The 24,207-nt window shown below is 48.1% G+C and overlaps 1 protein-coding gene across 3 annotated transcripts in view; it reads right to left on the bottom strand.

Annotated features, from left to right (window-relative positions):
* LOC146797159 (uncharacterized) overlaps window positions 1-24,207 on the bottom strand; it is a 110,446-nt gene that overhangs the window by 34,439 nt on the left and 51,800 nt on the right. The window contains exons 1-6 of one of the 3 annotated variants that reach the window (XM_085629847.1): window positions 15,424-15,496; window positions 11,123-11,422; window positions 8,936-9,109; window positions 8,315-8,472; window positions 6,708-6,906; window positions 5,850-5,949 (exon numbers count right to left, since the gene is read on the bottom strand). In XM_085629847.1, coding sequence (XP_085485973.1) covers window positions 5,850-5,949; window positions 6,708-6,906; window positions 8,315-8,472; window positions 8,936-9,109; window positions 11,123-11,364 — 873 coding nt within the window. In that variant the 5' untranslated portion in view covers window positions 11,365-11,422; window positions 15,424-15,496. Of the gene's footprint in view, window positions 1-5,849; window positions 5,950-6,707; window positions 6,907-8,314; window positions 8,473-8,935; window positions 9,110-11,122; window positions 11,423-14,972; window positions 15,061-15,423; window positions 15,497-24,207 lie in introns of those variants that run through there. The other 2 variants (XM_085629848.1, XM_085629849.1) reach the window with 2 other exon arrangements.

The following is a 24,207-nucleotide window of genomic DNA, read 5'->3' as shown; positions in this document are numbered from 1 at the left end:
CGCTCAGGATGAAACGCTCCCATCCGCTTTAACTCACAGGGCTAATCCGATCTCAATCAACCCACTCCTGGTTACAAGAGATTACCTCCCCAACCTCGCTACCACCACTCTCCCTCCAGAACCATCTTCTCAATCAGAACTTGAGAACCCTAGCAGAACCAACTTATCGGCTCCTCCCCCCAATATCGGAATTAGTATGGATCCAGACTTCATTGAAATCTCTACCCCTCACTCACCCCTACTCTTCTCCCCAGGGCGCACCAATGAGAGTCCTCCAATCATGAACACATTGAACTCTTATACATTGAACAACAACATCCACAAACCCATATCCCCTCACCAAATCAATCTGAGCTCATCCAGACCACCTAACCATTTAACTGCCACTCATACTACTCCTCCTCGCCCCCACATCCAACCGTCCTCTTACATATCTCCAACAAAACGGTACAGCTATTAATGACCCAACTCTCAACATGACGTCCCCTACTACCTCACCCCGCACTCAGACCTCCCTAAGCAACCCACAGCCATCCGTAAACTGATTACTAGGAAAGGAGATCGATCATAGCCTAAAACATTTTAAAGACGATCTTCAGAGACTTGCGTCCATATCAGATCTGCGGGCCCCTCACAAGTCAAACAGCACCGTGCTAACCAGAGCGGATTCCCATACAGTCACCCCCCCCCCCCTCCATGGACCGCATACACCTAATCTTGAATTGGAAACACCATCCCCTAATCCGGATTCTCGCCCTAAGAGATCAAATCATGATCTTTCGAACAATGAGATCCTTGAACTTCTCTCTTACCATTCCGAAAAGATTATTAACAAGACAGATCGAAATCAAATCCAAACCATCCAAGCGAATCCATTCAGCGAACCGAGCCTCAATCAAAGTAATCAACAGGGATAATCTCAAGAGCATCACCATATCACAGACGCCTCTCATCAGTCCAATAATCACTTGAAGTGCATGCTCCTCAATTGCAGATCGGCAAAAAAACAAGCACGCGGCGGATATCTACGACCTCATTCTCTCACAAAAATTGGATAGAATTATCCTCACTGAAACCGGATTAAACAGCTCATCTCAAACCATCATAGATCTACTAGTCCCACCTAGTCTCAAGATCATTCGACTAGCTAGCAGGCCTCAAAAACTCCACTCGCCCCCTCAAAACTGCGAGTGAGATTTTATCAGGTCGAGCTATTTTTAGAATTTACGGGTCCTTGTTGGGGAGTTAACTGAAGCTGAAAGGAACAGGTGTTCTTTTCTTTCAGAAAGTGAATGAGCAATGAAGAGGCCTTTAAATCTTGTTTTCTCTGGACACGTTTGCAGTCCGTTCAAGGACAGAGGTCAAATGTCAGTTTGTTTTTATTAATTGCTGCTGATCTGTTCCTGGAAAGTGGTGTTCAATTTGCTCTCTTGTTATTGCTGGTGCTTTTTGTCAAGTGAGTTATCGGACAATTGTGGTAAAAAAGGCTGCACAATATCAGGGTTTTTTCCAACTACATTTAAACAGCTTGTAAATGAATAGTACAAGTATATATCAGGAATTATGAAATAACTTTTTTTTTGCAATTCAGAAGTGTGATGCAAACAAAAATTTACATAGTAGCATAAGTGTTGTGGGTTACTATATCTCTTCTCTTACACTTCTTCCTTCTCTTTCTGTCCTATCTTGCTTTCCTTTCTTGTGGCTGGAATGTATATGTACATTCCAAGCGTCATGACATGAACTGTGTGGAGGTTCTGGGAGGGCTTGGGCTTTGGCAGTTGAAGCTGTGCTACTGTCTGAACCGGTGGTCCTATTTGCTGTAATCTTATTAAAGTACAAGAAGACTACTACGCCTCAATCGTCTTCTTTCCACTGGCGATGAGGATGGGATGTATATGTAAATCAGCACCCTTCACTTGGTGATGTGCAAATGACTAATATTTGCAGAAACTCGATTTCCAGACATTGTACACTATATAGTTTTAAAACATGTCAGTGGGAAATTCTGTGGCCATTTGTAAAATCTGCTGATTGCAAATGACAGTGTGCTGCTACTCTATGCTTTAGTTATGTATTTAATAAAAGTGACAGTTTTTAAACATGATTTGAGAAACATTCCTGCCCCGCGCTGATGACATTGCGGCTAATGAACGGAGGCAAGTCAGCGGTAATTTGTATCCTATATGTGGCTGGATTTGTATAATATATGGATCAAAAGTTTGCTCTATTAAATCAAACAAAAGCGTGTTCTGTACAGCAGACATGCCGAACTCGCGTATTTGAAGGTGCTCTCATGTGTGATCAAGAAGAAAATGGCGTCTCAGTGAATTTAAATACTTGCCCAGGATCACATAATTTTAAACCGGTTTAGGGGTTAAGAGCATTATAATAAGGTCGAGTAGACTTAAGGTGCTAAACCTGCAGGTCTAGTAACATTTTTAGGATTTTTCGAGGCCTGGATAGACCCAAGAAAACGGGTGGTGGAATAGCGTGCATCTACCACAATACTCTCAGTACGCCAATTGGAAACAATAGCTGTAACGACATGTGAATATCTCTGCATCAATATCTCTTGCAACAACAAATCCATCTGTAACATTCACGCCTTCTATCGCCCGCCGGGTGATAACTCTTTGTTCATTGAGCAAATCATGGAAATCACAATGAACGATAATCTTCAAGGTCCCCAGATCTTCCTGGGAGACTTTAATCTACACTCGAATTACCTGAATGACCACTCCGTGAATAGTCTAAAGTCCTTCCTATTGAACCATGATTTGTCCCAAATTTGTGACAGGCTAAACACACAAGGGGAGACTCTGGATCTTATAATCTCAAAGATGGACACCACTTCCCTTGAGTCTATTTGCCCCTGTGACTGGATAGACCATTATCGCATCACCTTCCTCATCAACTTAAAGACGATCCCAAAGAATGGGCAACCGAAGAGAATTAAACATTGGAAATCCTTCCATATTGGAAGTCAAGGACTTCATCGCGCCCCTTCAACAGAAAAATATATCGAATAAAAACTCAAGGCCCTGGTTCAATGACCACTTGAATACCGAAAGACGCAATCGAAGAATAGCAGAAAGAGTGTGGAGATCTTCCCCATCCTTGGAACTACTAAAAAGCTTAAGACCAACGAGGAACACATACAACAGAAAAATAAGACAAGTGAAAGCTAAATTTTTTAGAGCAGAGCTCGACCAAGCCAGAATTAGGCCCAAAAAACTATTTGAAATAGTCAAGCAGCAATCGCGCAACATATCAAACCCGTTAGACTCCGGGTCCAGCACCCCACCAAATTGCGAAGAACTGGCCACCTTCTTCAAGGAAAAAAACCACAAAGATAGAGAACAAACTACTATTAGCAAAGGATCTACCTCGGACTACCCCATTCAGTTTCTCACACACTTCACAGTATATGGAAGGGAAGGAACCTTCCTGGCACTCCTCCAAAAACAATGCCTCCTGGAAAACCTTCTCCCAAATCAGTGAAGATGACATTTACAACATTCTTTCTTCTTTAAACCCATCTAACCACTTCACTGACCCTCTACCACCGCTCATTTTCAAAGAGAGCAAAACCTGTCTTCTCCCCCTATGGACCAAGATAGTAAACGCCTCACTTCGCCAAGGCACTATCCCCGACTGCTTAAAAGTAGGACAAGTAACCCCCACGTTAAAAAAAACATGGCAGACTGCTCAGACCCTAATAACTTCACACCCATCTCCAACATCCCTACTCTGGTAAAGCTCTTAGAAAAATGTGTCCAGAGCCAACTCTGCAATCACATAAACCACTATCAACTCCTCGATCAGAACCAATCAGGTTTCAGTCAAGACCACAGCACTGAATCTGCAAGTACTCGTATCGTGGATGATCTACTAAAAATGCTAGATCGAAATGAATCATGCCTTCTGATACTGCTTGATTTATCGGCTGCCTTTGACACCGTCAAACATAATAATCTACTGAACTACCTGGAACAAACGATGGGCTTATCAGGGGTCGTTTTACAATGGTTCTTGTCATTCCTACAAAACCGATCCCTAAGAGTAAAATTTAACCAATCTCTGTCTAAGCCCCACGCGATCACTCTTGGCCTTCCCCAAGGATCTGCACTATCACCCATTCTCTTCAATTTATTCCTGGAACCACTTGCAAACCACCTAAAATCTACCAACATCCATTACCACACGTATGCTGATGACACTCCGATGTATCTCAAAATCACCTCACAAGAGGACATTAGATCCCTCAATTCCATCTTACAAAAAACACACCTCTGGCTCACGGATAACCATCTCAAACTCAACGCTGCTAAAACCAAATTTCTCCTCATCTCTCCACCAAATAACATCCCCAAGATTGAACTCTGGCTGAAACATCTTACAGCCCTCAAATGCTCGCCCCTCATCATTGACTCCGCTATCTCCTTGGGTATAATACTAGACAAACACCTGAATATGCAGGATCACATTAGCGCAGCCACCAAAGGAGCAAACTACCAACTGAGCATTCTGCGGAAACTTAAACCCCACCTTTCACACGAAGACCTAAAACAAGCGGTCCAAGCCCTAGTACCACCCAGACTGGATTATGGTAGTGCCACACTATGTGGCTTACCTCGATGCAACTGGCCCCGCTAAGAGCCTCTCTCAATGTGGCAGCAACACTTGTCCTCGTAACTAAAAGAAACACACACATCTCACCAGCTGTAAAATCCTTAAACTAGCTACGTACGAAGCAAGAATCCAACTGAAAATTGCTTGCATGCCACAAAGCGTTACACCTCAATACTCCGTTACCTGGCTCAAAAGCTAGAAAAATCAGGTGGAAGCAGATCCTCGCGGAGTGCGCACACCTTGCTTCTGAAACCCCAACGAACCCACAACGGGTTCCAGAACATTCTCACTTATTGTATCTAAGATATGGAACTCTCTACCTCCGGACCTTCGCCTAATCTCCGTTACCGCCTCCTTAAAAAAAGAAGCAAAATCTTTTCTGCTAACTAAGTTTTTACCCTAAGACAATATATCGGTGACAATGAAAATGTATGAATATCAACCCTCTTGGGATGAACGACCACCCTATTGCTGACCTTAACCTAGACCAAGCCTTTTTTTTGTTTAAATCATATGTACTTTCTTATGTGTTTGGCTCTCACGGATGTTTTGTTTACCAGTCCAATTGTTACACTACTTCTTGTCATGTAAAGCGCTCCGATACCCACTTGGGTCATGTTCGCGCAATACAAAACTTTATAAAGAAATAGTGGCTTGCCATTGAACTGTTCAACAACTACAGGAAATATATACCTTATAGAGACTGATTCTAGTCAAAGGCTTGGGGACGACTGAGTGGCCAGTACTAATGAACCCAAACATGCAGTGTTAATGAATAGAAGACGCCCCTGTTACCCAGGTCAGAGTTCCCCTGCTCACCCTACAGCACAGAAAGACTGGACCGGACACCAGAAACTGTTTCTTCCTTGAAAGAGCTTGGAATCTACTCCATGCTGCTCAAACGAAAAGGATTTAAAGTGTCTAACCTGCAGTGAAACTTCCTTATTGCAAGACCAGCGTTTCCAGGACAGCTGCCCTTCGTCCTGTTGTGAGAGGCACTAAATTTGCTATGACCATGTACCTGTTGCTGCTCCTGACCAGTCAGAAAATAGGGGTGAGAGGAAATTAAAAACACAACTATTGCCCTACTGTAGGATGTCCTCAGTTGTTAACACTCAAAGGCGTGCTCAGGTCAGAACCTCTCCGACGTGGAGATGGCCTTCCACAGGACACAGTTATCTAAGAGCAAGAAAGGTCTGGAAGCGGAGACTCACCATCTGCTCATAGCCAGACTCCTCTGCACTCTCCAGGATGGACGCGCAGATCAGGCGCTCCGCGTAGACATTCATCGTGACAACGGCAAACAGCATCAACCTGTGGAGCAAAGGAGAGGTTTGTAGACTCCGTTGTTCATAGGGTAGACCTGGAGAGGAGTTTGGATCTAAGCGAGAAGCAGAGAGCCCAAAATCACCACCCAACACCAACAAACGCACATTCATTGTGAACTCTTCTCCAATTTTGTGATTTTTGCCATGAATGTACTTTTTTCACATGGACCACACAGAGGGAAACCAGGGTGACGCTTTGTTTCAGTGTTGCGACAACTAAGGACGTTCATTTAGCAGCTTTGAGTGGGCAACAAAATCTTAAAAACAGATCTCATGTTGCAATCTCATGACCCTTACCCTGCTGAACCCCTGCCTGCTTAGGTGAGCTCAAGGTAAGCGAGGCCTCAGCAGCAACCCGCAGCAGGGACCCCTTGGTCTGTTGATGGTCAGATTACACCTGCTACTTAGGCTATTACCATCTCTACCACCTTCCAGAGGGAGCTCCTTCACAGGTTCAAAACTACCACGGTTTACATATGTAGGACACTCTTAGCTATCCGATACCCTAATGGCGGCCACTTTCATTTGGGGCTTAGGCAGGTTTCATGTCCCAGCCCGACCCTGCTCATGCCTTTGCTGCGCCTCCTGGGATGCCTCAAAAGAATGCCAATTCTGGAGCTTCTGCAAGGCGCTAGCCTGCACAGGTCGGCTTAACTCAGCGCTATAGGGCACCAGGTTGTAAAGGAATAAGGAAGTGCACTGGACCCCCCCCCCCCCCCCCCCCCCCCAATCTGAGTTTCCTACCTGGCCCCTGCAGTGCGCTGCGTGGATGTGACCAGGAACACCGCTGCGCAGGCCAGAAGATTGTACAGGAAGGAGTAGAGCGTGTTGGACTCTCCCACCACGAACTGGTGCAGGTAGGTGACCCGGTTAAAGATCTCCGCGAAGAGGAGGCGCTGCTCACTGGCGGAATGCTGCATGTCCTCAAAGGCCTGCTTCACACCTGCAGCAGTGGGAGAGTGACGAGAAGGGCTTAGTCCCTCACAATACAGCGTCCTGGTTCTGCACACCCTGGAATTACAATAACCTGTAAGTATCCTCCTCTTAAAGGTAGCTGGATGGTAAGGAAGGAAAATAAGTTACACCTCTGCTCCACCGCACTCAGTAGTGGGACTACAACATCCTCCTGGAAGGAAACTTCATGCCAGAAGCACCGAAGAAGAACCATGGCAGGGATATGGATGAGGGCTACGTACCCACCGCTAACATCAGAGCTTCTATTTCTGAAGATTCAAGGTCCTGGGACCCACCCTGGGCTGAGACCTGCGGGGCCTGGGGACTTCAGTGGCTGGAGTCCTGCGGGGGGGCCCGGGGACTTCAGTGGCTGGAGTCCTGCGGGGGGGCCCGGGGACTTCAGTGGCTGGAGTCCTGCGGGGGGGCCCGGGGACTTCAGTGGCTGGAGTCCTGCGGGGGGGCCCGGGGACTTCAGTGGCTGGAGTCCTGCGGGGGGGGGGCCCAGGGACTTCAGTGGCTGGCGTCCTGCGGGGGGGGGGGGGGCCGGGGACTTCAGTGGCTGGCGTCCTGCGGGGGGGGGGGGCCGGGGACTTCAGTGGCTGGCGTCCTGCGGGGGGGGGGGGCCGGGGACTTCAGTGGCTGGCGTCCTGCGGGGGGGGGGGGGGGGGCCGGGGACTTCAGTGGCTGGCGTCCTGCGGGGGGGGGGGGGGCCGGGGACTTCAGTGGCTGGCGTCCTGCAGGGGGGGCCCGGGGACTTCAGTGGGTGGCGTCCTGCAGGGGGGGCCCGGGGACTTCAGTGGGTGGCGTCCTGCAGGGGGGGCCCGGGGACTTCAGTGGGTGGCGTCCTGCAGGGGGGGCCCGGGGACTTCAGTGGGTGGCGTCCTGCAGGGGGGGCCCGGGGACTTCAGTGGGTGGCGTCCTGCAGGGGGGGCCCGGGGACTTCAGTGGGTGGCGTCCTGCAGGGGGGGCCCGGGGACTTCAGTGGGTGGCGACCTGCAGGGGGGGCCCGGGGACTTCAGTGGGTGGCGACCTGCAGGGGGGGCCCGGGGACTTCAGTGGGTGGCGAACTGCAGGGGGGGCCCGGGGACTTCAGTGGGTGGCGAACTGCAGGGGGGTCCGGGGACTTCAGTGGGTGGCGAACTGCAGGGGGGTCCGGGGACTTCAGTGGGTGGCGTCCTGTGGGGTCCCGGGGACCTCAGTGGGTGGCGTCCTGCGGGGCCCAGGAACCTACCCAGGCCAGAGGCTGGACGTACCCTGGGCAGAGGCCTGCAGGGTCCAGAAACCTACAGTGGGTGGAGTCCTGCAGGGACCCAGGTCCAGGGACCTACCCTGGGGCGAGACCCGCAGGGTCCAGGGATCTACCCCGTGGCAGAGACACGCGTGGTCCAGGGACCTACCTTGGGTGGAGTCCTGCAGGGTCTTCTTCAGAAGATCGCCATTCCTCAGGATCTCCTCCTGGGTCTGTAGAGTGGCATTCTGGGCCTGGATCATTTCGGCAGCCATGTGGTTGGTGGCCTCTAGCTGCCTGGCTACGCTGTCCGAGTTCACTGTTAGCCTGTAAAGAGAAAAACAGGTGTGTTTCAATAGCAACAACAACAAAACTCTAAAAACAAGCCAAAGTTAGAGCTAAAGACATATGCAATAGGACCACAGAAAACAGACTTCTTGCAATACCAGAGAAGCGAGGTATCAAGAGCTCAGCTCAACCTCAGGCTTCGTCTTCCTCTAGATGAGGAAATGCCGGGGGCCAATGAGCGCAAGCTCTGGGTCCCTGAGCACGAGAAACAACTGTGCTCATTGCTTCTGAAAATGGTGCCAGATAACTCATTTTAGGGTTGTCCAACATTCCTAAACCAACCTTCAATATGGTGGCAGACACCCCCATAGTGTCCTTGCGTCAGGATTATAGTAGACACCTTAAGTAGCCCCTTCGTAATTTAGGATGGTGCAAGACCCCTTGCGTGATGAGCCAAGTCAGCTCAGAAACGCCTAAGACCCTTCCTGCTGCCCCTTCTTACCGCAGGATGGTGTCCTCTGCCTGCTTCTGCCAGACCTCGTTCTGCAGGAAGTAACAGATGCTGTGGGCGTGGGTGAAGAACTCAGTGTAGGTGCCAAAAGCCACGGCGTCCATGCCTTGTGTGCATTCTTGGATCGAACTCCTATCCGTGCACTTGGGGAAGGTCCGCCCGGACCTAGGAGGAAACAGGGTGAGGAGAGGATAAAGCCATCATATCAGTCTTGCTCATTTACAGGACAGGAACATAACTTGTTGTATTGTTGGAAGCTTCTCTGGAACACATGGTCCTGCCTCACTGTCCGATGTGACCAAGAGTGCCGCCACGGGAGCAGCTGTAGTCCAGGCTGGTAGAGGGAAAGTGTGGGTACCTCTTCCATCTGAAGTGGACACACAAGAAGCCTTCACCATGTAGAGGACGCACTCATAGAAGGTCTTCATGAACCCCCATCTGGACCAGGCAGGACATAGTAATCAGAAAGAATGCGGAGAACACTGGAGACCACAGAATGCAGATTTGGACCACTACGGTCAAACCGCTGACACCAAGGCACAGATCCTCAAAGCTCTCAGCTGCCACAAGCCAAGATAACTGGCTTAGGGAGAGGGCAGCGCAAACTTCAGGGTGGTACAAAGGGCAAAAATTTTACTGACAGAACTCAGATCTAAGGTGCAATGCTTGGTCGACAGAATATTTCTTTCATCTAAAGGACTTGGACACACCCATAAAGAATGGGAATTCCTGAGGTTATTGGGGGATATCAATAGCGTGAGGGGCAACTAAACACTGTACACAAAGAAGAACCGAAGTCAGGATTGCAAACACTCTTTACCAAAGCTCTACGTGGTGAATGTTGAGGAGTCGGATTCCCAGGCCAATAGACTTCATTCTCTGGGTCAAGCAAGGGATCACCAACAGGCACTTGAGGAAGACGCGTCACCGGTCACATACACCAAATGTCCTGATGAATAAAGATGCCACATTATGGACTAAGGTCTTACTCATCTGACTAGATGCCGCCTCAGACCAGTCTGGGCTGGTGAGGCAAAGAAGGATGGTGAACGATGCTCAGGACCTTCTCACCAGAAGGATGGCTCAGTGAGTTAACAATTGCTGCAGAAATGTGCAGTAATTGAAGGACACGTTCTAATCCTGACAAGAAAAACTCAGCCTACCAACGTTTCCACGCCTTTATATGGAGCACCATTAAGTTGAGCAATATTTGCATCTGATATTTACAACGCTCAGCAATGGCAGACTTGTGGTACGAGGCACCATATGAAGACAGCAGGATTATGGATACCATATTGAGAAAATAATTGGAAAAAAACCTTTGCCATTTCTTTGTGGGACACAGGAAAGGCTCTGGACAGGTTAAATGAGTCCTTTTTAATGTAATGGGATTTAGTCCAATGTTCAAAGCATGAATTTTGGCCAACTATTGGCAGCCTTTATCAAAATTAATCTGAATGTGATGCACGTCAATAAAGTCTGGTTCAATGTGTACTGGAAGGAGCAGCTTCCTGCCACCGTTCCTCACTCTACAGAGCCAGTCGCTAAAACGACACACGGTCATGAGAACATCACAGGGAGGCAGCAATTCCAGCTGCAAGTTGCGTAAAATAAATATATTTGCAAGTGATATTCTCTTCCGTTTGGGAAATCTTTGGATTTCCACAAAGGAACGTCCCAGAGTAGGAAAGTCCTTTAAGATGTTCTTGGGATTTAAATTATGTCTCAATAACTCAGAACTGTTGTGGTGAAAGGTCACAAAGAGGTCAGCAAATTACATATCAAACAGGTCCTTAGACGGCCTGGTCATCACCATCAGTGATGCAGGTCACATTACTCAAGATGCCACTTTCAGTAAAGCAGATGGAAACGCCAGGGCCGTCCAGCAACTTAAAAATAAGGTCATGCTGGGGTTACGTTTCCTCTTCCAAAAAGCTCTCCATTAAAGCTATAAGACACAGAGAAGCGAGCAAGAGTTTGTTCTGGCAGCAAAAAGGCTAAAATGAGCCAGAGAGCAATGCTCAAGGTCATTGAGGAGAAGGGGCGCAGGTTCCAACCAACCTAGATATTGTACATTATTATCCAGCCACTCAGCACAAGAAGGAAAGTGAGAAGGAGGTGCTCCCCTGGACCAAGTAGGATTAGTAATAATGATCCATATTCTTTCCTCAGACCTACCTCTGAAGGTGGCAGTGTGTGAAGGCCACAGCAATGCGGCTCTGCTCGTCCTCGTCCAGCTGCCGGCAGCCCACGTCCACTCTCTTGAGAGCCGCGGTCCAACAATCTCCAAAACGGGGGTGACTTGAAAACTCCTGCAGCCTCTGCAGCTGCGTCCGTCCCTCCTCCAGGCGCCCTGGCTCTAGGTCGGACATGACCATGGTAAGGCAGGCGGTCAGCAGAAGAAGCCGTGGTACATCCATCTGTGGCAGTCAGTAAAAGACGCCTTTTTCCAAGAATTCGACAGCACCAGCCCTTTAGCTGCAAGGACGGGAAGAACAGAACCACACATGATTAAATGAAGCAGACAGGACCATGGCCCACACTGAGCAGCTCCGCATTCTGTTCTCCATCCCAGCCTCACACTAACTGGTCCCCATGGAGCCCCACAGCCAAACACCTCCAAGTCCTTCTCTGTGGTTACCAGAGACTACCTCTCTCCACCAAAGCTCCCTTCCGACCGTTCTTAAGTGGACAACTCACCCACTCCTCGTCCCTTGCATTGTCCGTTCCACAATGCCCAGCCCTCCTCATTCTAACCCGCCCAGCTCCATGAAGCCTGCATTAATCCAGAGACCTCTGGGGCAAAACCACATTCTCAAAACTAATTCTATCAGGCATTCTTCACGGCAAAAGAAAACTGTTTTCAGAAGCATTAGACCTAAAAAAAAAAACCAGTCAAGATATTCTATCCCCTCAACTTCCTCCTAAAACCTCTGCATTTGTTGAGCGAATGGGCGGTGAACACTTCCATTAAAAAAAAGACGGTGCAAAAACCAAATTTAGAGTGCTCGACTGGACAGCTTTGCGCCAGCCTTTTGCATTTATTTATGGAGTGCACTAGGTCTGTATTGGGATTTATGGAGCGCAAACCTGGGTCAGAAGCAACAATGCACTGGGGGAATGGGTGGCAATCTACATGATCGTGTACATCAAGTGGGGATTACACAAATAAAATCCACACATTTTTAGACACAAGGAGATTTAGTAATTTGCTCAGAATCACACAATGTTGAATGAAGTGCAGAGGCTGCCGACATCTTACTCGATGCTATGTGTGATGGGTGGTGGTGGTGGCAGAGACTCTAGCGCAGGAGCGAAGGACTTTTCACTAGTACAACCTGTGAGGAAACTACCCACCTGCTTCCCCCAGTGAAAGGTCCATTAATTTGCCATAAATGAAGTCCATTATCGGGGACATCACTGACGGGCACCGGCTGAGTGTCCGGCATTGAGCGAGTGGTTTACGAATACATGGAGACTGCAGGGGTCCTTTGGTTCCCAAGCGTCTTCTGTAGATAATGGGAATAACCTTTGTATTGACAATCTTTTTGTGTTGTAATTATTTTTATAGGTATCAAGAACTCCAGAAAATAGCAACTGTGACCATGACTTGTATATCCATCATGGGTACTGAAGAGATGGATGATCATAAAAAGCAAGACATGCATAGCCAACAACGGGGAGCACAACAAATCAAACCATGTGCGGACGGCATGGGAAAGGGAGAGAGCAGAACCAGAGAGGGCAAGAGAGGGAGTAGAGAGGAAAGAGGAAGGAAAGAAAAGCAAAAAGAAGAAAGTGGTGCAAGACCAGCGGAGGGAGGAAGGGGTAAGCCGGGGGACAGAGGGCGTTGAGCTGTGCAAGTAGGCGGCCTCTGCAGGTGGCCTGGTGGAGAGGAGAGGGGCAGGGAGGGAAGAAGGGGTAATGGGGGAAACCCAAAGTAACCGTGGGTCGGGCCAGGGCTCGGTCTTTCCTCCCGCAGGAAAGAGGACCATATAAGGAGAAACAGGTCAGCTTTGTCCAGCAAGTTGTAGATTATTAATTCATAGGAGGCGATTTGTATACAGTGAGGACAACCTCTGACATCCCTGCTGCCGCTCCATTTCACAAAACCTGGCTCATGGCAAAGGTCTACTGCCCATTTCCTTTGAGCAAGTGTAGATAACCCATGTCTGAGTGAAACTCACCTATTTCATGCTGGGGTAGCTATGTGCTTTATAAAATTAATAACATAACAAATGAATAACATAACATATTGCCATAGACACTGACCATGAATACAGACCTATCCTGCAGAAGGAAGCAGATACACACTGAACCAGTGAGAATTCATCGACTGTGGACACTGGGCAGATAGAGCACTGTGAAATCTGTCGAGCAACAACAGAATGCTACTCCAGGCTAGGAGAAGGCCACAAACCTTGGAGTTTGTGAGACCCTCTATTAGGCTCTGGCATCCCAACTGGAGCACAGGATAGAAGTAGTACTGGAGCCTTGAGTCAGACCTGGGTGAACTTCATAGTCTTGACAGTGGTCTGTTCGTCTGTGTAGTACAGAAGACTACAGAAGCAACATTAATAGCTCTCCCACATGGAGTCCTTCTTCCAGATTAGGCTGAAGGCTAGGGAAAGCCTACAGTCCCCTCGCTGCTGTGACCTTGGAAGGAAAGGAAGAACCGAGCAACTAAAAGGCTGGGCGTCACCTTCCATGGGGCAAGGATCTGATTCGTAGAAGGCATGCACAAGACCCAGGTGACTGGAAGACCCTCACAGGGCTGCCTCAATGGACCCAAGACACCAAGCCCAGGTGTACAGAAGAGGAGGAAGAAATTGCACTCAAGAACCTGCTCCTTCAGAGAGCGAGAAGCTTGAGAATGCATCATCTCCAACACCCTACCGTGTGTGTAAATTGTTCTTATTCATCTAGCTTTAGCCCCAGAGCGGCCCAGTGACAGTCTTGATGAACGCGCCCAATCTCTTCCGCCGCCTGAAGGACCTTTTTGTTTAAGCCGCCACTGATGTTAAGGTTCTAGACTTATCGCTGGTTGAAGGCGGAGTGAACACTCATCCTGTTTAGGCAAATAGCCAGGGTTGTCACTATAGAAAAATGTTTTGGGGTGCATCTGAACCCCAGAATGCAACTTATTGTGGCAAAAATGTCAGTTTCAATTTCTGCTGAGGACATTCACAAGACTTTACTATACTTCATTTGTGATACGCTGTGGTTATGTTGAGGCAGCAGGAATGGTCACTTCAAGGCGTTTTCCACAACCTAAGTAAGATGGTACGATACAAGTACAATAAGACAAAAGTAATAGCTAACTTTACAAAATAGATCCATTTTGCTGAAAATAATAGATTTCTGACTATATTCCTAAAATGCATCAGAAATTACCCCCAGTTAACCAAACAGCAATATTTGTGAGGTATTTCTGTGTTCGTCAGTGCATTACTAGTAATGTGGAATCATAGTAGGTTAGGTTCAAAGCTTTAAGAGTGTCGGTCTAAGCAGGGCTCGGCACGGGCAGTCATGATACATGGACATGGGCATTCAAACAGGCCCTATTTCATGGCCTTATTTTTACAATCTGTTTTCAACCTGTGCTAATCTGACTGATGGTTCTTTGACTAGGTTTCAGAAAGCTGTTCACAGATTCATGGTAAATAAAACACGGATTATTTGTCGAACCAGAACGGATAGGACCTTGTGTCATATATAAAAGTTATGATTATTATTGCAGAATATGATCTGATTGTAGCACCATTAGAAAAGAGAAAGGCTAAATCGACACAAGCAGATGCTAAGGGCAGCAAAGAAAAGGGAGATACTAAGGGGCTTATTTACAAGCCCTGTGCGCCGCCGGTGCGGCACCTTTAATATGGGGAAAAGTGGCGCACCGGCGGCGCATGGAGCTTGTAAATAAGCCCCTGATTCTGGTGCATATTTTAGGCCAATCACAGCCAATCACTACGGGAAGGATCTGTTCAAACTCCCATTTAAATCACTATTTAAATCTCATTTCACTGACAGAGTCTGTGCAGCGCTTAGGTGTCTTCAAGGCGCTCCCTGTAGAATCCACAATGAAAGCCCTAAACAATCGGCAACTTGAAGGAACACCCTGGAGTCCCGCCCCCGACCAGTCTCCTTCTCAACCATTGGTGAAAAGTAACACTAAACCACGCCCCAGATAAACAGGACTGCCAATGTGAGCGCAAGAAAACCCCAAGGAGGCGGGTGGGAGGAGCTCGTAGCTTCCGGGTCACTGTCCCGCCTCCCGCGCGAGCTGATGTAAAAGGAAGATAGTGTACGGCTTGAACCCGTTAAGGAAGGGGACCGCTTGTGTCCCTTCCGTGTTTTTAATCCGGTCTATGGCGCAGTTAGTTCATTCTGCTAGCCACATCATGACAGAACGATATACTCTCTTCCCTGCCCCGAGTAGACGAGTTTAACGCATAAAACCGTCAGCCGCGTGAGCTCACCCGCGTAGTGGCGGCAAGAAATCCAATCAGCGATCTCCTTTCATTCACGCGCCTGTCATTGGTCCATTTATGGGTACTCATGGGCGGGGCCGTGAATCTAAAACGAGGTTTGAATCAAAACTGCCCGACTTGGCGGGAAGACGCTGGGTCCGAAGGGAGGCCTGGAACGCACACGCGGTGTAGTTTGGCATGCGATCGTGGTGCAGGGGTCCTGGTAATAACAATGATTATTACAACTAGAACCCTACAGCCAGGGTGTGCGGGTTTTATGAGGCTGGCTAAAATCTTTCTAGTGTTTAGCTTTTTACCTCCTGTAACAACTGAAACTGGTCTTGTCCATGCTGCACCTCTCCTTTGCCCTAAACATGCAGAACTGTTTTCTGTGTGTAAACGTCATGCACTGGCCGCGTGTGGAGAGATGCTACCCTCATGTGCTCCTTGAAGATCTATAAATTGTAGAAGGACAGACGGTGGACATGGAGTGGACCCTGTTTCAGAGAATGCACAATCCTCTATAGGGCGTGCACAAGCGAATATACTACTGGACTGTTCGTTAGCATGATTCCTGGGCGCAGGTGTGGGCTCCTGCGGTCCACGAACTCTCAAGTGGGAAGGAAGACAAACGAGAAATAAATACCCGAAAACAATCCAAACCTCTGAAATCTCACATAGTGCCCTCTGTAGTGCCCCGCTGGACCTCCCTGCATGCACCTCCCTTGGGGCAATTCTAACACCCACCCCCACCCATCTACCACACTTGTCACCGGTCAGGCGACCCTGGCAATAAAAGAGTTTGGGTGGATGTCCCCTGGGCCAGTTTGCACCCACCAGAATAATGTGTCCGTGTTGTTCATTACCTTAGTATGTGGGCCTATTGCTCACAACTCTACATTGGCAATGAGGGGGTCTGACTCCACCTGCTGCGCTGCCATGGAGAAAAGCACCGTGAGTGAGGAGGATAGCGGGTCAGCTCTGCTGCCCAGGCATCAGCATTTGTATAGCGCAGCACTCTCATCCCTAGGGGTATCTGGGCTCCGAGGGTGCTGTGTCTCCATTGCAAAGCCAGGTTTTGAGTTTCTTTCTGAAGTCTGCCAGGGAGGGTGCTGTTTGGAGGTAGAGGGGCAGGTCGTTCCAGGTTTTAGCAGCGATGTAGGAAAAGGAGTGGCACCCGCTGCGACGGATGTGGGAAGTGTGAGCGAGGGCAAGTAAGGCAGAGCACAGGTGTCTTGCGGGCAGGTGGAAGTTCAGTTGATGGTCAATGTAGGATGGTCCTTGGTTGTGTAGAACTCTGTATGCGTGCATGAGGATCTTGAACTGGCATCTCTTCTGGATGGGGAGCCAGTGGAGGTGTCTGAGGTGGGGAATGATGCGGGTCCCTTTGGGGAGGTCCCGTATGAGTCTAGCTGCAGTGTTATGTATGGTCTGGAGACGTTTGAGGAGCTAGGTGGAAATCCCGGCATAGAAAGCGTTGCCATAGACGAGGCATCTGGTGATGAGGGTCTGCGAGACAGTCTTTCTGGTGATGATTGGGATCCATCTGAAAATTCTGTGGAGCATTTGAAGGGGGTGAAAGCAAGAGGAGGTGACTGCGTTGACTTCTCGTTTCATGGACAGTTGGCTGAAGCAGGATGAAGGAGAGTTTGCATGCATGCTCTATTGGTGTTGGTTCGAGTTTTGCTGACCACATGTTGTGGGCCCAAGTGGAGGTTTTCTTCCCGAAGATCAGTATTTCTGTTTTGTAGGAGTTGAGTTTGAGGCAGATGACTATAATCCATTTGGTTATATTGGTCATTGCGTTACAGAAGTTGCTTTTGGCATTGGAGGGGTCCTCGGAGAGCGAGAGGATTAGTTGAGTTTCATCAGTTTAACAGATTATGTTGAGTCTGTGGGATTTAAGCATGTCTCCGAGGGGGTTCATGTAGATGTTAAACAGGGTGGGGCTGAGGGATGATCCTTGGGGTACACCGCATATGATGTCCTTGGGTGCGGAGGTGAAAGGGGGCAGTCAGATGGTCTGAGTGCGTCCTGAAAGGAAAGAGGTGATCTACTTGAGAGCGTTTTGCTGTATGCCGACGTGGAGTCTGTTGATGAGGATGTGGTGGAAGATGGTTGCATTAGTCTCCATTTTACCATGAAGAGGACAAACTCTGCCTTAGCCTGAGTAGGAAACGGAGACAGTTCGCCTACAACACCCCGCCGCTTCAGCCACCATCTGCTTGCAGAGAGTACTGTGTAGGACCGGCGTGCAAAATAAGGAAAGGCATGAATCAGCAGGTAGCGTGGCGAGGCAGAGAAGAGGGTAAATGGCTGAGACTCCACCGGCCAGCAGCTCCATAGACATGCCAGAGCATGGTTATGAGTATCCGCCCCCTTGGCTCACAACACTCACGTGCTCTGATGCAGCGGTGAGCCATGTACACAGCGCGGTGTGGCAACGGATCGAGCTGAGTCTACTCCTGCTGACGAGGTGCCATCAGACCGTACATAAAGCTCCGTACTCCTACTCCATTAGAGAACAGCTGACGCCTGGGACAGGACGGGCACTCAAGGGCTCACAAACCCGCCTCACCGAACCCACATGGGAGCGGGTCTGCCTCTCTCTATGCAGTGTTGACAGGTCTTTCAGGTAAAGCAAGGATGGGTGCAGTGAGTGCGGAGCAAATCCTAGTGGCCGTCTGCCACCACCTCGCAAGGAGGAGTGAGACTGGTCTGCCTCCCACGGCAACCGCACAGTATCGCCTTTGACCCTTTCCCTAACAAGAGACAGGTAGAAAAGTGCCTGGGGCAGCATAGAGAACAGAAAGACTGCCAGCACAGTTTGGCCCTCTGCACATGGAGGAATGACTAGAGGCCGACCACACTTTTAAAGAAAGTGCTGTGGATGTGCAGAAGCTGCCCACTAGAGTGTGCACATGCCTGCAAAGAAAGTAAAGTGAAGGGTCAAAAACAGCACACACTTAGCTTGGCGAGAGGCGAGCCCCACCTGAGGACAAGGAGCAGGGGCAGACAAGGAGAGTGCAGCGTGCCCCCTCGTGGCTGCACTGGAAAGTGGCCCAACTGGCAGCCAGCGGAGACCCCCAGGGGAACAACAGATGATCATAAAATAAAGACTGGCCATTTGCATCACATTAGTGCAAGAGGAACACTAATGGTGTCTGCCCAGCAACACCAACCCCATGCTCCCAGCATACCCTAGAGGCTCTGCACTGACATAGAAGGAACCCACTCACCACAAACTTCACTAGGGCCCGCAAACAGGCTGTATTACCCAACATGTAATGGCCAATGGCTGCAGTATAAAATGCTATCCCTACTACTGAGCAGTGGTACTCCACCACGTCATAACCTGCCCAAAAGTAGTCATAAAAGTACAGACACTACCAAAGAGGGACTGTACACCCAAGGTAGAGCGGAAAAGCCTAAAACGCCACCCAGCCAAGACCAGACTTCACCCCGGCCACAAAAGCAGTCAGAACCCACCACACTGTCATTATAAAACAAGGATCAGAGGAGCCTAGCAGCGGTTGTAAAAACAGCGTTCAGACTCTACTCCCACATGATACAGAAGTGGAGACATCCAAGGAAGGAACCCATACTGCGAGTCCCAGAAACCACCAGTTACAGTTTGATCCTTAAAAGGAGAATCCCTGCACAAGGCTGGAGCCAGAGCACTGCCAGGGAGTGCACAGCCATTGTTAGACCATACACCATGCCTTCGAGGTTCCACAGCACCAAATAGCCTCCACCAGCCCTAACACAAAACCTCTGATAAGCCAGTTAAGCCCCAGGAAGGGAAACCTAGAGAAAGGAGGCAGAAACACAGCTCCCTACCGCCCACAGAAGTCCCTTGATGCAGAGTGCCAGCCACACATATCTACCATAAGAATATGAGCTCCAAGAAGGTCCCTGAAGAGGAAACACAAGACACGTGGCCAGACACCACACCACACTCAAGAAGACGAGGAGCACTAGATAAGCGACTGCTCTGATCATCACCAAGCCGAAGCCCAACACCTGAGGCCAATGGCTGGACTTCAGAGACAGTCGACCGCTGAGAGACCCTATTGGTTGGCCCCTTAAGAAGTTGCAAGCAGCTACACCCAGATGGAGAAGAGTCTAGCGACTCAAAGTCTCAACCGTGTGGTCCAGAGACAGCTGACCACTGAGAGGCCCTGTTAGCCTCGCCTGAAGATGGTGCAGGCCATAGCACCCGGAAGAAGAGACTCGCAACAAGAAGTCTTAGCTGCATCATTAGAAAGAAGGTACATTTCGAAGCACCAAGTAGAAAGACGAGGAGGAGGTGTAAGTGTGGCTGGTCGCTTCACACTGGGAAGCCTGAAGACCATCCAAGCCCAAGAGGGAAGATCAAGAGAGGCCAAGCCCAAAAGGTACACCCAAGAACACTCAAGCTGCTGATGGAGTGCATCTAGACACACAAGCAGCAAACCACCAAGATGAAACGAGGGCGACCTGGCAACAGAACAACGTGAGAACCAAAAGTAAGCTGCAAGCATGCACAAACCAAGTTTCTGCCCCACGCTTACCAGTGTATCTGTCTGAGCAGCAAGCCACTGAGGTGAGACAAGGACGACCTGGCGACAGCACAGCAGGAGAACTGACAGTAGACCACAAGCATGCACAAAACAAGTCTCTGCCGTATGCTTCCCACGTCTCTGTCCAGAAAGAGTCACAGAAGAGTCGACAAACCAAAACATCAAAGCACAAGGATGCAGATGCCTCCACAAATGAAGAATGCAAACACCTGGCCACCTTCACTCCCAGTTGTCGACGACCCAAGAAAGTAGTCCTGCAATCATCAAGGCAAATTGTCGCCACCTGTCATACAGGTTCACCACACGATTGGCAACCCCATTGTGCGAGCCCCTCTCTTGTGTGTCACCCCTCCCATCCATGAAGCAGCAAACATCGAGAGTGGAGTCCAACACCGATATCAGAACTACAGACAAGAAGCACCAGTGACACTCGCAAGAGGCTGTCAACCAAGACTCCCGGCTCACCCTGCCTATACCCTGATCCTGGTGGCAAGAGCAAGTTTTGTCTAAGACCATCTACCTGTGCAGTTGCATGAGCGACTAGGCAGTGGCACCTCAGCGGTCTTGGAGTGGCCCAGCCTCGGCACACACACAGCACCAGTGCAGACCACAAGCATTCCCATGGCAACCCATCTAAGGGGCCTCCACAAGTGTGTGAGATGGACTTGACATTTGCCCCACTGACGAATTTTCAGAAAGTAGCAGGTTTTTGCAATGGGGACCTCAACAGGTTGCAGACATGTTCAAAGAGCCAAGCAACACCAGCAATGCAAGTTCTGCAATGGACTGTTGACACCAAACACAAAACATCTGGAGAATCAGTAACGTAAACCAACTGCACACAGTGGACATGACTCCAGCCGGCATGCTGCTAGAAGGTCCTTGATGTCTCTAAGCCAGCTTTCTTGACCCGAACCACCCAGTTTAAATTATGCATGTAAGTGGAGATGTCCTGTTGCAACCAAATTCATCAGTCTATGCATCCACAGCTGTCCTGCTGATTGACTCTAGAGACTGGTGGACTACGTGGTATCCAATTTATTAGGCCTCGGTTAGACAGCACATGCTCTGTCTAGAAGAGTTGTGAGGTGTTCTATCTGTGGGTTTAGAGGCCGCCCATCTCCTACCATTGTTAAGCTTCAACTTTGCTCTCGTTTTCTTTGATGCCATTTGTCATGGCATGCAAGCGTCATGCCCTCTTCTTGTGTTTGGCCCTCCCATAGCGCATGTACCAAGTACATGTCTCTACAAACTGTTCCTAGTTTGCGGAGCTATTTTCTTTGTTTTCAAGCACTCCATAGGAGTACTTGTGTTTTCAGGCCGTCTCCCTTCCACCCATACACACATACCACTAAAATGCATGCACATGTACATAAACTAATGCATTTCTTTAAAAGTTGCCAAAACACAAACAGAACTTGTTTATTTTTTTTTTTGCACGATCCAATAGTATTGGAGTACTCGCTCCGTCGTCCGTCTTACCTAAGCCCAAACTGAAGTCGATGGTATTGGAGCCCTTTAAGTGCTCACCAGTTACATTACCCCATGACACATTCATTGTTGTCACTGATCCTGCTTCAATTGGTGTTTTCTTTTCCCGTCGTTGCTTACCTGTCTCCCCATCCCTTACTGCTTTCCTGCTTGACCTGTCCCTCCACTACCCCTCCCGTTGCTGCTGCTTTTTTTTTTTGCTTGATCTGATTGCATTTGAGCGCTTGTTGCATCCTCCATCTTGTCATAGTGCTATCACCAGCCAATGGTTTTGGAGCACTTTGAGTGCTCACCAGTTACATTACAGAATGACATTCATTGTTGTAGGCAGGATGAAGCGTAAGTGATTTGCCCAGAATCACAAACTGTTCAGCCGACCCCGAGATTCGAACCTGGTTCCCGAGTTCACCTGTCGGCAGCTCTGGTCGCTGCATCACATCCTCGCTTCACTTCAAAGCTGCGCAACTGTTTCTCACTATCACTTCCACATTTGTTCAGCAAGACCCAGTCAACACAGAACAAGCATTGGCAAATCCAATAGATCGCGGCAATGACCAAGCTATTGGCCATGCCAGTGTAAATGTCTTTTAGCAATGTTGTTCAGCAGCACATCTGCACTTTACACCCTGGTACAGGTTAGGGATATACAAGTTAGTGATGTGCTTGGCATGATTTTTGTACCCCTTTGGGGGCACAGCTCTCAGTAGTGCAGAAGGTGCCTTGGGAATCCCTTGTGTTCTTTTAAAAGACAATCCACAAACTTTTCTTTGAAAGGACTGATTGAATTTTCCAATATGTAATGATTAGAACCAGCCATGCGACTAGGTTGAGTTGAATGCGTATATTACACAGTGAAATATCCAGTGTTTCACTTTCCCACTCCTTGATCTACCTCGCCTGCATGGACTCGAGTTGTACCTTAGATTTCTCATTTTCGTTGCACCCAGGTCTGGAGAGGAAATATAGCTCACGTTATGCGATCTTTATTTGTAAGAAACAAATGCAAAGCTTCTTGGTGCTAAATTGAGTAATATAACTAGCCTAAATAGAGAGATATAGAAGTTATTTGTTACTAAGTCTAATTTTTATGACTTTCCTGAATTTGAGTAAAATCGGTTCAGAGCGAGTGGCAGCTGGCAGACAGTTCCAAAGTTTGGCAGCTGCAGTGGGGGCCAGTGCAGGGTCCTTAGGGACACTGAGATCCTGTTTGTCCCCAGGATGGAATGATCTGTGGTATTGAAGGAACTGATAGCTCTAAAAGTATCAGTTCCCCTACACCAGAGTTGTCTCTCGTGCAAAACCCATTGTATCTCCAGCTCTGCACTGTGTCTTCGCTGGGATCTGGCATTGGGAGGCGTCCAAAAGATTTGTGTCTTTGCAAACCTTTGTCAGGGAAAGGTAGAATGCAGATTAGCTGAAAGTTGAGATCTTGTGAGTCAACAGTATTTTTTTTAAAAAAAAAGGGATTCCACAATGGTCATATTTCATGCAGTGGGGACCAACCTTATGCAAATCAGTATTGGTCCAGATTAGAAAAGAACATTCCAGCTATACATTATCATTAAGGCTCCCTGTTTTCAGTTTTTACGGATTTTTACAGATAAATACTGACAGAAAACAATGTGTTTTCTGTCTGCATTTATATTTAAAAATGGATAAATACAGAAATTTGTGCTGCTTTTAATTTACTCTCCGTGCTCTCTTTCATGAGTTATATAGCTGAGCAGATGGACAGCATGGGAAATTAAAAAACAGGATGACATTTCTGTAAATAATGGCATGTATCAATATACATTTGTGGTATAATGCTAGTATTTACCAGTGGATGTATTGTTATGCAAAATTTGGCAGCTTCTATAGCTAAATCACAACAGACATCAAAGTATGAGTGCACGTCTATCAGGTAAATAAAAATGGAAATGTACAGTTTTACAACTTCATTTATACGCAAAATACAAAATAAATATGGATACATACAGATAAAATGGGCAAAAAATAAATATGGATAAATACATACGGAAATGTTAAAAAAATAAATAACATACAACCGGGAGCCCTAATTATCATGTCCCCTTTCAACAGAAACGCATGCAGCCCAAAGTGATCCCAGATTTGTTAGGACACCGGTGAGCTAGGGCACCTACATGTGGTAAAATATTGGCAAGGTAGCGAACCTAGAAGGCTGACCTCCCTCCCGTGCCTGGCCTGTGTTTTACCGGAAGAGATCTCAAAACTGTTTATTGAATTGGCCATAATGTAATTTACATAAGGAAATGCACTTTGTAGCCAGTTAAGTATATACTTACAATTACTTTCAGAACTTTTAAAGGCTACTGTGGGGGGGGCATTCTAGGGATTTCATAGGCATGGTTAAGAGCACATACCGCCAAACCCTTTCAAACTACATATCATTGCATTCTTTAATAATGTATGTTTGGGTAGAAAATCCCAGAATACTAATCACTTTGGTAGAAAACCCGAACTAAAGTTTTGTCCAGTAATCTGCTGCCCTTTTCCTATGTCTGACCCGTGCTTAATATTCTTTCAGATAAAAAGGTAAACGTATCAGAACTCAGATTCATCTCACTGGATCCCGTTGCTGTATTTTACAGTGACTTGAGTAATGCCTTTAATAGAAATCACGTTATTTCCACCTGTTTGGTTTGCTTTCATATCTTTCTGGTAAACAGACCTTCTGTGCCACACTCTTTATCTTGCATTGGGTATCTTCAAAGCCATG

The sequence above is a fragment of the Triturus cristatus genome, chromosome 10, assembly GCF_964204655.1.
Source record: "Triturus cristatus chromosome 10, aTriCri1.1, whole genome shotgun sequence".
Classification (NCBI taxonomy): Eukaryota; Metazoa; Chordata; class Amphibia; order Caudata; family Salamandridae; genus Triturus; species Triturus cristatus.
The sequence above is the reverse complement of the archived record's forward strand: the minus strand, read 5'-3'. Positions and strand labels throughout refer to the sequence as shown.